This window comes from Rhinolophus ferrumequinum, chromosome 3, assembly GCF_004115265.2.
Source record: "Rhinolophus ferrumequinum isolate MPI-CBG mRhiFer1 chromosome 3, mRhiFer1_v1.p, whole genome shotgun sequence".
NCBI classification, from domain to species: Eukaryota; Metazoa; Chordata; class Mammalia; order Chiroptera; family Rhinolophidae; genus Rhinolophus; species Rhinolophus ferrumequinum.
In genome coordinates this window covers 81,983,065-81,997,054 of record NC_046286.1, presented here as the reverse complement: position 1 = coordinate 81,997,054, position 13,990 = coordinate 81,983,065, and the positions used below count along the sequence as shown (strand labels likewise).

At 38.8% G+C, this 13,990-nt stretch overlaps 1 protein-coding gene across 21 annotated transcripts in view; it reads left to right on the top strand.

The window, feature by feature from the left end:
- Positions 1 to 9,100: 9,100 nt before the first annotated feature.
- The window catches only part of AHI1 (Abelson helper integration site 1), a 188,393-nt gene continuing 183,503 nt past the window's right edge, over positions 9,101 to 13,990 (top strand). For 16 of the 21 annotated variants that reach the window (XR_004422643.1, XR_004422644.1, XR_004422645.1 and 13 more), the window contains exons 1-4: positions 9,101 to 9,309; positions 10,068 to 10,288; positions 10,909 to 10,994; positions 12,640 to 12,764. Coding sequence is in view for 9 of the 21 variants with exons in the window: in XM_033102469.1 (XP_032958360.1) it covers positions 10,967 to 10,994; positions 12,640 to 12,764 (153 nt within the window). In the remaining 12 variants the exon portion in view is untranslated. Of the gene's footprint in view, positions 9,310 to 9,403; positions 9,629 to 10,067; positions 10,289 to 10,908; positions 10,995 to 12,639; positions 12,765 to 13,134; positions 13,216 to 13,990 lie in introns of those variants that run through there. The other 5 variants (XM_033102470.1, XM_033102471.1, XM_033102479.1 and 2 more) reach the window with 5 other exon arrangements.

Genomic DNA, 13,990 nt, shown 5'->3' with positions numbered 1-13,990 from the left:
AATCGAACAGTACCTGAATGGGGGAGTGGGAATGAAAAAAAGACACTCACAAAATGATGATGCGGCCGGTCTTCAGTGATCCTGAAGCCCAGAGTTTACTTTCCTTTACCAATTTATACCACCTGTGTACGTGCAGCTTAACAATCACGAGTGTGCATTACCTCATTGAGAGTAAATTTTTAACTTCTACATAGAAACTACAAAATCACTGAAACTTCCCCAAAGTCATTTTCTCAATGACAAAGTCCACCAATTTACCCTGATAATCATCAGTCCTCTGTGTCCGGGAACCGGCCACTCCCACCTCATTCCTCAGCAGCTTGCAAGCACCCTCCAGGTGTAGGCAGAGACAATGCCTTAAGAGCTAAAACAAGTTAACCATAAACTGAGCCAGTCTGCAAGGCTACAGAATAACAAGAAATTATGGCTCCCCACAGCTTTAGGCACCATTCTGTACTATATTCATTAGTTTAGAAACTATATTTTTCAGCCTTGTTATTTAATGCATCTCATCAACTATTATAAATTCAAACTAGTAGATTAAACATCAGTAAATTAAATAATTTTCATAACAAATGGGTGCATAAGGATATGTAATAATAAGGCCTTTAAGCTGGGGTCTGGTAAGGACACACAATGATATATATTGATTTGCTGCCATCTAGTGCTCTTTGCTTTAGAGACCTAGATTGAGATATGCTGAAATGGATTTTTTTTTTAATGGATTTTTAAAAGTTCTTAGTCTCTGTAGCAGTTCCTGTTTTTCATGGGGCCTTCTGAGACATAATCAAAACACTTTCCAAGCAAAATGGCATACATACATAGACAACAAATCTATAAACAGTTTATACACTGTGGAAAGCTCAGCAAATTCTGACCTTATCTGACCATATCAATCTATAGGCTCATCAAGCATGTCACCACAGAAAGTTTATAAGGAAAGCTCAATTATTTCAGTAAGTCATCTGCTAAATTTGAAAGAAAATCACTATTACCAGGCAATTACTATTAACTCATAAAAGTCCCTGCTATGTGTATTGTGTTCAGAGAGAAGGAATTCCTTTTTACCCAATATGTCAGAGATACTCTGCAAAAACATATTCATATATATATTTCATATATATAATTTATACATTTTATATATATATATTTCATATATATGAAATATATGTATATATATATCATATATATATATATATGAAATCAGCTAGAAATAAAAGTTGCATTGCTTGACTCCTGGAAAAATAAAAGAACTTCTCAGGGGCCCAAACAGAATCGAGAACTAAAACAAGAGTGTTAAGCAGGGACTGAAGGCACTCCTACTCCTAGAGGCATTTGCTGATACCCTGAATGTAGTTCTAGAACATAATGGCTTCCTAAAACATAGGATATGAGGCCTTGTTCTGTGTAGAAATTAAGATCTTTGCATAAAACTGGAACCCTCAAAAGACTACACCAGCAAAGGGTGATGAGGAGGATTGAATGTCCGGTTTAAGTTTGTGTAGAGAAAAAAAAATCTTCCCATTGATTTATAAACAGCCTGTATTACATGGGGTTTGGATTCAAATCTATACTAACCTGATAGGTTGTATACGGAGTATAAGAAAAGGCTAAAGGCTAAAGATTATCCCAGGGTGTTTGGTGTTTGTCTTGGGTAACTGGAAAAATAGAGTTGCCATTATGTGTGATGGAGGAAGCTTCAAGAGGGGTTTTTCTGAGTAGGTAAAAGATTAAGACTTCAGTGTCAGAAAAACTAAGTTTGAGATGCCTATTAGACATCTAAATGGAGATATCTAGCGTGCAGTCAGATAAATGTGTCTGAAGTTTAGGAGAGAATGGACTGGGGAGATAACTTTTTTGGAGGAGTCTCTGTGACAATGAGACTGGAAGAGATCACCATGTTAGTAAACGTAGATAGAGAAGAGGTCCAAGAAGTTAGCTCTGAGATACTCTAATATCAAGTCAAGGAGATTAGCAAAAACAGGCAATGGAGACCTAGAAGGAAGAAATGCAGGAAAATGTGCAATGACTGGTTAGAAAACATAGTAAGAGAAGTTACTGCATTCAAAATAGCACCAAAATTATATAAATGAGGGATAAATTTAATAATATGAGAGACATGTGAAAGCTCTCTTAATTTAAAAACAAAACCTACCATATCACCTTTTGTCATTTTTATTATAATTGATAAAGAGACTCTAGAATAGAAACGATATAGTATAAAGCCATTAAAATGAATGAGATAGATGTATATTACTGAGATAAAAAGCTTTCTAGGGTAATAATACTTGATAAAGACAAACCAAGGTGGCAGGACAAGACGTTGTCTTAATAATTTAGTCTATTTAGTATATACATGAAAGAAAGTGTGCAAGAATGTATTAAAAACTATTACCAGAGTTTAACATATTGCAGACTTTCAGTTTCTACATTATAAACATCTGGATGATTGTTTGAATTTTTACTATAAGTACATATGAACATTATTAACCAAGTTAGAATTTTTAATGAAGTTTATATGGCATACATAATAGCATGGAAATGAAATTATAATATTAATTGAAGAAAGCAGAAATAAACATTTTACATACGGTATGACCAAAGAACATGAGTGGAAAACAGACTGAAAAGAAATTTGCCAACAGAGCTGATTGAGATTCTCTTTGGGTAGTGGTACTCAGTATTTTTTCCTTTTTAACATGGTTCTATATCTTCCAAATTCTCTATAAGTTTTCCTACTTTTATTGTTCCTGTTTATTATGAAAATTTCTAAACACACATAGAAAAAGTATAATAAAATACCAGGCATCTACGAGTTAACTTCAACAACCATCAAAATTTAGATATACGTGTGTCATCTTTCTACCATTTTTTTTCTAGAATATTTTAAAGCAAGTCTCAGATATCTTGTCATTCTATTCTATGCACTTTAAAAACTCATGTTCTTACATTACCTTTATTGCATCTATTAAGAAATTAACAGATACATTAATATCATCTAATATTTACCCATATTGAAAAATCTGATTGCCTACCACACATATTTACGTGAATATTTTGTTCTGAATGAGAGTCCACTTATTACATTCTGTTATATCTCCGAATCTTATACCAACAGTGTTATGAACTGAATTGTGTCCCTCCAAAATTCATATGTTGAAATCCTAACCCTCAGTACCTCAGAATGTGACTGTATTTGGAGATATGGTCTTTAAAGAGGCAATGAAGTTAAAATTAGGTCATTAGGGTGGGCCCTAATCCAATATGACTGACATCCTTCTAAGAAGAGAGAAGGACATAAACAAGTACAGAGGGACGAGGACGTGAAGACACAGGGAGAAGGCAGCCATCTACAAGCCAGAGAAAATAGGTCTCAGAAGAAACCAACTGCACTGACACCTGGGTCTTGAACTTCTCACCTCCAGAATTGTGAGAAAATAAATTACTGTTGTTCAAGCCAGTCTGTGGTGCTTTGTGTGGCAGCCCTAGCAAACTACTACAAGCAGTAAGACCAACATCTGTTCTGATGGTTAATGCACATCCTGTACTAGGCATTAAATATTTTGTGTATTAATCACATTTGTTTTACTGAATAAATTCACATTTTTTTTTATTAAATATTTTGAATACCCGAAATCTATTTTCATGCATGGTTGTGCAATTGTATTATCATTAGCACCACTACTAGTCTTAATTGCCTCCCTCTCTAGGACCTGTAGAGTGACCCAAGTCTTGCACTCTTCATTAACAAAAGCAGCTTATCTGATTTCTCCAGCCTGAATGGGGCTCGTTAATATGTTTACTACGTATATACCCACCTGCCTACTGGATATATCCCACTCAAATTAAAACACCTTTTCCTCCATACGGGCTTTTCCTGCATTTCCCTTGTTAATTAATTAGCCATTCTCTACTCAGTTGCCTGAGCCAGAAACCTCAGTACCTTTGAAACGTTTTCTATAATTTAAAAATACTTTTAAACTTACAGAGAAATTGCAAGAATAGTATAAATAACTTACACCTTTGCCCAAATTCTCCACTTGTTGACATGTTACATTTGTTTTATCATTCTGTCTATATATATATATACACATACACACACACATATATGCATATATATTGTATGTAGACACACGCACATATATAATGTATATTTTCATTTACGTATTTATATATACTTTTTTCTGAACCATTTAAGTTGCAGACATGAAGCCTCATTACCTTTCAATACTTCAGTATGTATTTTCTAAAAACAAAGACATCTTTGTCATGCAGGGACTCTGGTCCCGCTTCCCGCACAAGAACGCAGGATATGGTGAGGCGAAAAAGGAACACCCACGGAGCCACAGGTAGGGGGTTCATACCGCTATATTCTCTCTGGCGGCTGGGTTGGAGACACAGGAAGCAGGAGCCATAGGATCCGCAATCTGCTGTTAGCTTTTCTGCCAACCAACCAACCAACCTACCAAAACCCTAGCATAGCCACAACAGTTGTGTTAGTGGCTAATGGCTAACCAGTAGCAGCTGATGGCCACCCAGCCACAGTGGATGGCCATCTGATTACAGCTGATGGCCATCTAATAACCGAGCCAGCACCTTTCCATGTGAGGCCGAGAGCCTGGAAACTGCTCTCTGGGACACTCTGTCCCCACAATCTTTTACAGAATATAGTAGTCATCAAAATCATCTAAATCACGACCCCATTCAAATTTTTTCAATTGTCCCAAAAATACTCTTTATAGAAAAAGGATCCAATTCAGATGTTCTATTTAGTTGTCATGTCTCTTTAGTCTTCTACATTGTTTAGGCGTTCCTTTGTCTTTTATGACCTTGATACTTTTGAGAGTACACACCTATTATTTTGTAGAATGTCCCGCAATTTGGGGTTGTCTGATCTTTCCTCAAGATTAGATTCAGGTGGTGTGTTTTGGCAGAAATATCACAGCAGTGTGTTATAAGTGTCTCTCACTAGGTGGCACAGTGTTGATTTGTCCTATTACTGGGATAGTAACTTTGGTCACCAGTGCCAAATTTCTGCACTGTCAAGTTTCTATTTTTACCCTTTGTAATCAACAAGTATTTGATTGGGAGATATTTTGAGACTATATGAATATTATGTTCCTTTCAAAATTCTTACCCTCTAGTTTTGGCATACATTGATGATTCTTGCCTAAATCAATTTTTGCTGCGACAGTTGTCAATGGTGATGTTTCTACTTATATTATTCCTTCAACACATTAATTAGCATTCTAAGGTAGGGAAGAACTTTTCTTTGTCCCCATTTTAAAAATCCATGTATTTATTTCAGCATGAACTCATCTATTTCTATTTTATTCAGTGGATCATAATCTATTAACACTATAGTGGTTCTCAGATTGCCCCAGATGTGGCCAATGAGGGCTCCTGCCAGTTGGTTTCTATGTCCTCTTGATCCATCATTCTTTGAGAACTTCCTTAATTTCCAGCTCAACCAGATTTTCCAGACTCATGCTGTACTTTCCCTGCTGCTACTCTGGAATCAGCCATTTCTCCAAGGGGCTCTAGTTCCTTTCAGCAGAGAATGGTGTTTAGGAACCATGATCTAGGGGGGTGGCCGGTTAGCTCAGTTGGTTAGAGCGTGGTGCTAATAACTCCAAGGTTGCCGGTTCGATCCCCACATGGGCCACTGTGAGCTGTGCCCTCCTTGGGGGGAAAAAAAAAAGGCATTGTGTGATAATTGCTTCTAGGGTATCATTGCTCCTACACCTTTTCAGCAGATAGAACTAAGAGGATAGATAGATAGATAGATAGATAGATAGATGATAGAATACACACCTACATACACATATACTTTTATCTGTATTTCCGTATGTGTTCACATATATATATATTGAAAACTGAGTTTACATATTCAATACCCCAATACCACCACAAGGGCCATTCTGGAATGCTTCCTTTCCCTATTTGTAACTCCCTTCTCTGTTAGGGAGACTTGGCTCCCACTAGCCTCAATATAGTTATTTCCTCACTTCCCTTTCATGTAAACTTCAGGCCCTGACATGCTTGCTACCTTTTCACTTGGCAAGAAGGAGGCAAATGAGCTGGTTATCATGTTTTAATCCTTCTTTTCACTCAGTCCTCCATCCAATCAATCATCAAGTCTTGACATTTCTATCTCTTAAAAATCTCTTGAATTGGTGCACTTCTCGTCTCTGACTGCCCATATCACCACCATTATATAGCTAACAGTAACAGCATCTTAACTCATATCCCTATTATCTAAATTTGCTTTCTTCCCATCAATCATCCACACTGCAGCCAGAGTTACCTTTCTGAAATTAAAATTTGACCATTTTATTCCATGGTTAAAAATCTTTAATGATATCTCATTGACCCTATAATACTGAGTCTCTTCATAACTTGCTTCTCTCTCTTGTCTTACTTTCTCCCAAAGCCCCTCACCTCACTCTTGACTTTTCAGTTAGCCATGCTGAATTTACTTCAGTTCTTGGATTGTGCCAAGTTTTCTTTAAGTGAACTCTATACCCCACTTTCTTCTACCCAGAAACCGTTCCCAACCTGGACAACTCTACATATTTTTAAATGTCACTTCTGTTGTGAAACATTCCCTGCCACCCCCAACCCCGCCCCCATTATACCTGGGGGGCGGGGGAAGCTATTGTAAAGGTCTGGGCAAGAGACGACTGGTATACATCTCAGCCAGTCTGATAAACTGCAGAATGTGTTATGAAAATACCTGACTAAGAATGAGCAGCCAGAGTTATAACCTCTCTTTGTAAAAGTGGGTACTTACATCACAGTTGTGAGGACAGATGAAAAGTACATAAAACACCTGTAATGCATAGCTCCTAGAAGGAGCTCAATATACAAGGTAGGACAATTAAGTTCGTGAACTCATCCTAGAAAAGTGCTACATACCTCATTGCTGAATATCACTATGGTCATGTTCGAAGTACTTCCCTAGGGAAGCTATGCACCGATGCCACCTAGTCCACCCTTTGAAGCAATTTTGGAAGTCTTTTTCTGGAATGGCCATCAGAGCTGTCATCATATTACCCTTGATGTCCTGAATGTCATCAAAATGTCTTCTTTCAGTATTTCCTTTATCTTCGGGTAAAGAAAGAAGTCATTGGGGCCAGATCAGATGAGTAGGGAGGGTGTTCCAATACAGTTATTTGTTTACTGGCTAAAAACTCCCTCACAGACAGTGCCGTGTAAGCTGGTGCATTGTCGTGATGCAAGAGCCATGAATTGTTGGCGAAAAATTCAGGTTGTTTCATCTAACTTTTTCAGGCAGCCTTTTCAGCACTTCCAAATAGTAAACTTGGTTAACTATGTATCCAGTTGGTACAAATTCATAATGAATAATCCTTCTGATATCAAAAAAAGTTAGCAATATCGTGAACTTAATTGACAGACCTCGTATGTCATCCATTACTCGTTCACAAAGGTTCATGAAGCAGCACATTATTTAATAGGTACTGTGCTTCATGCTGGGCCTACACAAACTAAAGTACAACGCAAACAATTAAAATATTAAAAAAGAATGAGTGTCCAAAGCATAATAGGATATATAGTAGGAGTGTTTGGAGGAATTACTCAACCTACTTAAGATTCAAAGGATGGACAACATTTGGGCTGAGACACGCAGAAGTACAAGTTTATAAGGAGGGCTTTTCAGGGAAAGAGCACAATCTGTGCAATAGATTGTTGTGGTGCACCTACTTCAATATTGCTGAAGCATAACACAGAAACAAGGCAATGAGAAATGAAACTAGTCAGGGAGATGGAGTGTCTTGTATTATAGGCAAAATAACTAGAGTTTTCTCCTACAGATCATCTTCGAAAAATTTTCAGGAGAGTGGCATTATCAGATTTATATTTTTAGTGAGCTCATTCTGGTTAGCAGTGTGGAGAATGGAATTCAGTGATCCAAACGGGTCAGGGCACTGATAAAGAGGCCCTCTTATTATAATCCCTGTGAAGCCATGAAGGCTGGCTTTAGGCAGGGGGGGTGTAGGGGGGGTTACGATGGATCAGCTGTACACTGGGGACGTTAAAAAGGTAGAATGGACATAATTGGGTGTGAGAGGTATTTAGGATGTTCCATACGTGTCTAACTACAACCCTGGAAGGATGATGGTGGCTTAAACCAAGATAGTAGTCCGGAAAGGGAAGTAGGTTTTGAGTGGAAAGGTGACCAGTTCACTTTGAGACGCACTGGACTGGTAATATTTCTCAGCGCCTTCTCACAGGATTTGGAGAAACACTAAATGAGATGTGCTTTGTAACGTACGGTGATGCCAATGGGAATGGAAAAGCTGGCCTCCAAATAGGCTCTCAATGTACAAACGAAGCAACAGGTTATTATAGTGCGTGAGTACAACTACAGAAAATTCCAGAGTCGAAGAGTGACTTGTCTAGTATTTTTCCATCCCTGGTGACTCAGGGCTAAAGATGGCGCTTGGGGCAGAAATTAGCAAGTGGGAGGGGGTATTGGGTGTGGAAAAAAGATGACGTTTTTGTTCTGCTTTAAATACATAGTGAGATAACTCACCGCCAAATGAATCGTGGCCAATTTTTTCCTTAAGATTTGATCTGTAGTACAACTTTTCATTCTCCACGCTTAAAAGAATGTTTCATTTTGGGGCGCCATCGCGTGGGGAGTGATGAATCTGTTTCTTCCCCTCATTCACGTTTCCTAGGTTTGGCGCGTTCCCAGCTCGCTCTGCCCCCTACCGCTTTACCCAGCGCTGGTTGCAGGCCAAAGGCGCAGAGACGCTTTTGGGGGGCGGGCTGAGGCTCCAGGGGCACCTGCGCATCCCCGGGGCCCCTTGCCGTTCAGAGGTAGTGGATTCTTCTCCCTTTTAGGGCCGCACAGCGGCCTTGAGCTTTCCGCTCGGACTCCGGTTCCGGAGCGCGTTCCCGGCGGCAGTCTGTGGCTTCGCGAACGGGCGGGCGCGCACGCACGCCGCCTCTGCAGGCGCCGCACGTCTGGACCTACGGGCGGAGACGGAGGCGGCGCAGGGCGGGGACAGCCGAGGGGCGGGAAGCAGGGCAGCGGTCCAGGCTGGGCCGCATCGGTTGTCAAGGGAACGGTGGCGTAGGTAGGAGCTGACGTCAGCGGGCGGCGCGCTGTCTGCACTGCGGCTTCCACCGCTTTTTCAGAGCCGGGGTTACTGGCGGCGGGGGTAGCCCTGTTGCCGTTTTACGCCCAGCGGGCTCCTCGTAGCGCGGGAAGCCGCTTCGCATTGTCCCGGGGTTGGCTCTGGCGAGACGGGCTGTCTGCCGTACTGCGCTCTCCTACCCGTGAGTACGCAGCAGGCGCGCTGGTGGCGGGAGCCCGGGCCCAGGCACTCGGTCGGCCCCGGCCTTCCCGGGGGGCAGTGGCGTGGGGGGCTGTGTGGATCCGAGGGCGTGGAGGTGGCACTGCGCCACTGCAAGCTTAGCGGCCAAGCGCCGCCGAGCGGATGGATGTGGTTTTGGGGAAATACATCAGCATACTTTTCTGCTCCCTCGCCTGGACTTCTTGGCTCCGGACTTCGGCGCCGTGTCCTGAAGGAGTGAATGTAATCTTTGCTTCTCCTACGTCCGATTATGGTTTAAATGCTTTTAAATCAGATGCGTTGTAAGTTCGCTTCGTTCTTTTTAGGATGCCAACCTGGTGCTGAATATTGAACCTTTGAATACCTTGTTAATTACATCTGAGAAAATGTGATCGATGCTTTACGTTTATAAGAGTCGAATTACATGAATAGGGTCTTTTTGATAGGTATAAAAATAGAAAAAATACGTAGGCTATTTACAAATCCCTACCAAATGGTTGTGCAGCCTCTCTCTTTTCGAATTTGGGATAACTGGAAAATAGATGGCCAGGCTTATTAAATCTGTATTTACTAAAATGTAAATATGAGTATAGGCTCTTACACTAAAGTATAGGAGTTTTTGCTATGTGGATTTAGTGATGTCTTTTATCTGCATACTAGATGGAGTTCACATAAGTGAACTCCCATAATTAGGTGTATATGTATAATCATTTTTTTTTCTTTCTACCATTTTTTTCTCAGTCTTTTCTGTCCAAAATGCCCTGATACCAAAGGAAAAGGAATATGGACCCCAGGGATCTGGAGCCTTAACTGATCATTGCTGAGCCAACTCAAATTATGTTTCTCTTTTCTTTTTAATGTCTTCAGTTTTACTCTTAAAAATCTATGCATAGCATGTTCTAATGTGAGAATTGTTTGTTTTGGACACACCTCCATCTCTTTGAGTAAAATTGGAAACTCAGGTATATATGTACTGGTTACTCATGGTTTTGATACTTAATAATACACACGCAGGTATTTATTTGAGAAAGAGGATGAATGTTTCTGCTAAGCTTTTCTACTGCAGTAGCATTTTCAGTGGTAGGCACAGAGGTTGTTAGTATATGTACTGCCAAGGCGAGCACAGGCACAGAGTTGTAAATTCATTGTCTGTGAATGTGCTCCCCACAAGCATAGGTTACTAATATAAGAGTGTATGCTCTTAGGAAAGTCAATCCTGAGATGGAATTTGGTTTCTTAAAAATGCATTGAAATGTTCATTTTTTACTTAAAACATTTAATGAAAAGTGTGTTAACATACCAAGTTAGATGTTTACTGCCTTTCAAAATTTAAAAATTGTTTTTGTTTTAAAAATGTAAGTATTTTATTCAAATATGATCCAGTTTGCTTCTTCACTTTATTTTGTGCTCTAAACTGATCCAAATGTACTCAAGTTATTTGCATACGATTGAGATGAGAGAAACTGGTATAAACATGATGAGTTAAAACTGATTGGTATAAACAATGACATAATTATGCCTGAAGAATACAATTTTTGTTTGGAACTTTCATATTCCAAATAAATCCTCTTTGTTTTAATAGGCTCCTGATTGAATTAATGCTTTATGTTACAACGCAGTGTTCCCCATAAAGCTGAGATATGCTCACCGGTGAGACTTGCATGAAATGTATGTATACAATCCATATTATTTACTTACTTTAAATTTTGGATTATTTTAAGGGATACTTTAATAGATTAATGAATAAAGTAGATGTCATCAACCAAATATTAACATTTAGAGATACTTAAGTGTTCAGTATTCAATTTTCTATTTGATATTGGTGATTAAGGTTAATAGTATTCAATGGATGGCAGTTTGCGACTCAGCTGGACAGAGTAAATAATAATTACAGCATATGGTTAGTTTTCATTCTTTCCTTTCAAAATGGATGTTTTACTCTAAGCAGTCAGAGGCAAACTTTTTTTTTAAAGCAAGCTAATAAATATTTTTAGGCTTGGTCTGTGCTACAGCTATTGAACTCTGTCTGCCGTTGAAGCACAAAAGCAGCCATAACAATTCTTAGCACAGTGGGCATGGCTTTGTTTCCATACAACTTTATTTACATAAACAGGTGACTGGCCTGCAGGTGTTGTTTGCCAACACCTGTTCTGGGGTATTCACTCATTCATTAAGCATTATTTATTGAATACTTTTTTGAATATTTATTTTGTGACAGACCAGACCGCATGATACCATGTTTCGCCAAAAATAAGACCGGGTCTTATATTAAGTTTTGCTCCAAAAGACGCATCAGGGTTTATTTTCAAGTTAGGTCTTATTTTTGGGGAAACACAGTAGTAGCTGGGGATATAGTTATAAACCACATAGTATAGTGAAAGAGACGGATGGTATGTTTATTTATGTAGATATACAAGTAATTGTACAATTTCAAGTTGGGTTAAGTGTTGTGAAGGAAAAAAATAGTCTCCTATGTGAGAAACAGAAATTTAGACGAGGTTGTCGAGAAACAGTCCACTTTAGAGGCAGCATTTAAACAGGCAGCTTAATACAAGTCAGGCGAGGGGTTAGAGGAAACTTCCACCAGAGAGCTTAGAAGAGTTAAGAAGCTTCCAAATGGGGAGAAGCAGCTTCGCATGGAAAGGAGCTTGTTCTGACAGAGGATCTAGAAGAGTGGTATAGCTCGAATCTAGGGATCTCAGGGAACATTGGTCTTGATTTGAAGCTGTAGCGGTAGGCAGGCCAGGAATAGAGAATCCTGAAGGGCATGTGAAAAACTTGTATAATTTTGTCCTGAGTGAAATGGGAAACTCACAGGGTCCTAAATAAAAGAATAACATGATCTATGTTTCAAAGGAAAACAGACTTTCAGCTTTTAATATTTGTTGAATGCTGATTATTTACGAGGCAAGTGTTAGCCATTTTTCATGCAAAATGATCTTCGACATAGGATTATTCTGATTTTATAGATAGGGAAGATGAAGTTTAAAGATGTTAAATAACTCGTTTAAGGCCACATTAACAGTGCAGATGCTACAACAGTGGTAAATGCTACTGTGTATCACAAGTAAAACAGTTAACTTAGCAAAGGAAACTTTCAGAGGGTGTAGCCCAAAAGATAAGAGGGGTACAAGTGAGTGTGGTGTCACCAAAGCCAAAAAAAAATTTTTTTTAAGAAGAAAGGACTGGTCAGTTCTAATGTAGCTGAAGAACTCATGCAGGTATTTATAAGACTGTTTTTTAACATAATAATAATGAAAATATGTTATAATAGAATTATTTATAAAATGACATGAGTCTTTATCATTTGTAGTTGAGAGTGAAGCCAAAGTAAAAACCAAAGTTTGTTTTGAGGAATTGCTTAAGACCCACAGTGACCTAATATGCGAAAGAAAAAAACTGAAGAAAAACATTGGCAAATCTAGAGGAAAAATCTCAGTGAGTAATTGATCGTTCGGTAATAGTGACTCAAATATCTTCATAAAATGATGACTTTTCATATTAAAAGTCTAAGGAACTTTGGAAATTAAAAACAGTAAATTTATGTCATGGTCAATAACACATGCGAAGTTTGCTCAATATTCTAACATCACTCTTACAATATTGAGTTCAGTCTTGAGTGCTGTCCTACAAGAATAACAATAGACAAACTGGTGAGAGTGACGGGGGCAGGAGGGGGGGGATAAATGGGTAAATGCCAAACTAGCCATATTACACATAATTGAAGAAAATCCAAATTTTTAACCCAGAACAACAATTTAGGAAATCATATCTTACTTCAGATATTCAATGCCTTATCTTTATTTAGACTTGCTCGTGTAATTCTACCCAGCAGAACCAGGGGAAATCAATGGAAACTTAAGGCAGTAATTATCCTTTTGTACGTGAGGTATGTTTCAAATGATACAATTTTTGACAGCACATTTGATTGAAAATACAGCACAAAAGGATTGAAAATACAGAACTCAAAGCAATACTAAACAAATTAGCAGTTTACTACAACCTGATTCCCAGGGTACCATAAAGAGTCTGTAATAGTATCTACAATTAATGCTCTATTCAATCTTCAAACCTGTATCACTATTTCATTTGGACCTTTTTATTCCTTTGACCATTGTCTCGTGTGTACACGCATACACACACACACACACACACACACAAATCATGTATGTTCTGGTAATTGGTACATAGTATTTCTTTGGCAGGAGTTTTATGATGAGTTACATGCATCGCATGTTTTACTTATACTAAATGTTTTCCTGTTTTGTATTTTGTTATGTGACCTGTTCATTTTAATATTCTATCTGGTAGCCATCAATATACACAATATATATTCTCAAGTGAGGCAAAAATAAGTGCAACATTGGCTAGAAACCAGCCATACACATGAGGGGTTTCATAGTACTCCAGTGTACTACATAACACCAATTTAGAATTACTGATAGAATAGAGAAGATTACGTCTCCCATAGTGGATGCTGTCCTAAAATAAAATGTGCTTCTTCTGGTGGTACCATTATACAGTGTGGTAGGGAATAGTGGCATATAGAGGATGGAACGTTGCATATTGGTATATGCCCTCCCCTTGGGTATGGTGATGTACATTGGTCAAAAGCATCTGGACTTGGGTCACAGTGTGGCCTCTCCCATGTGTCTTTAGGCCCA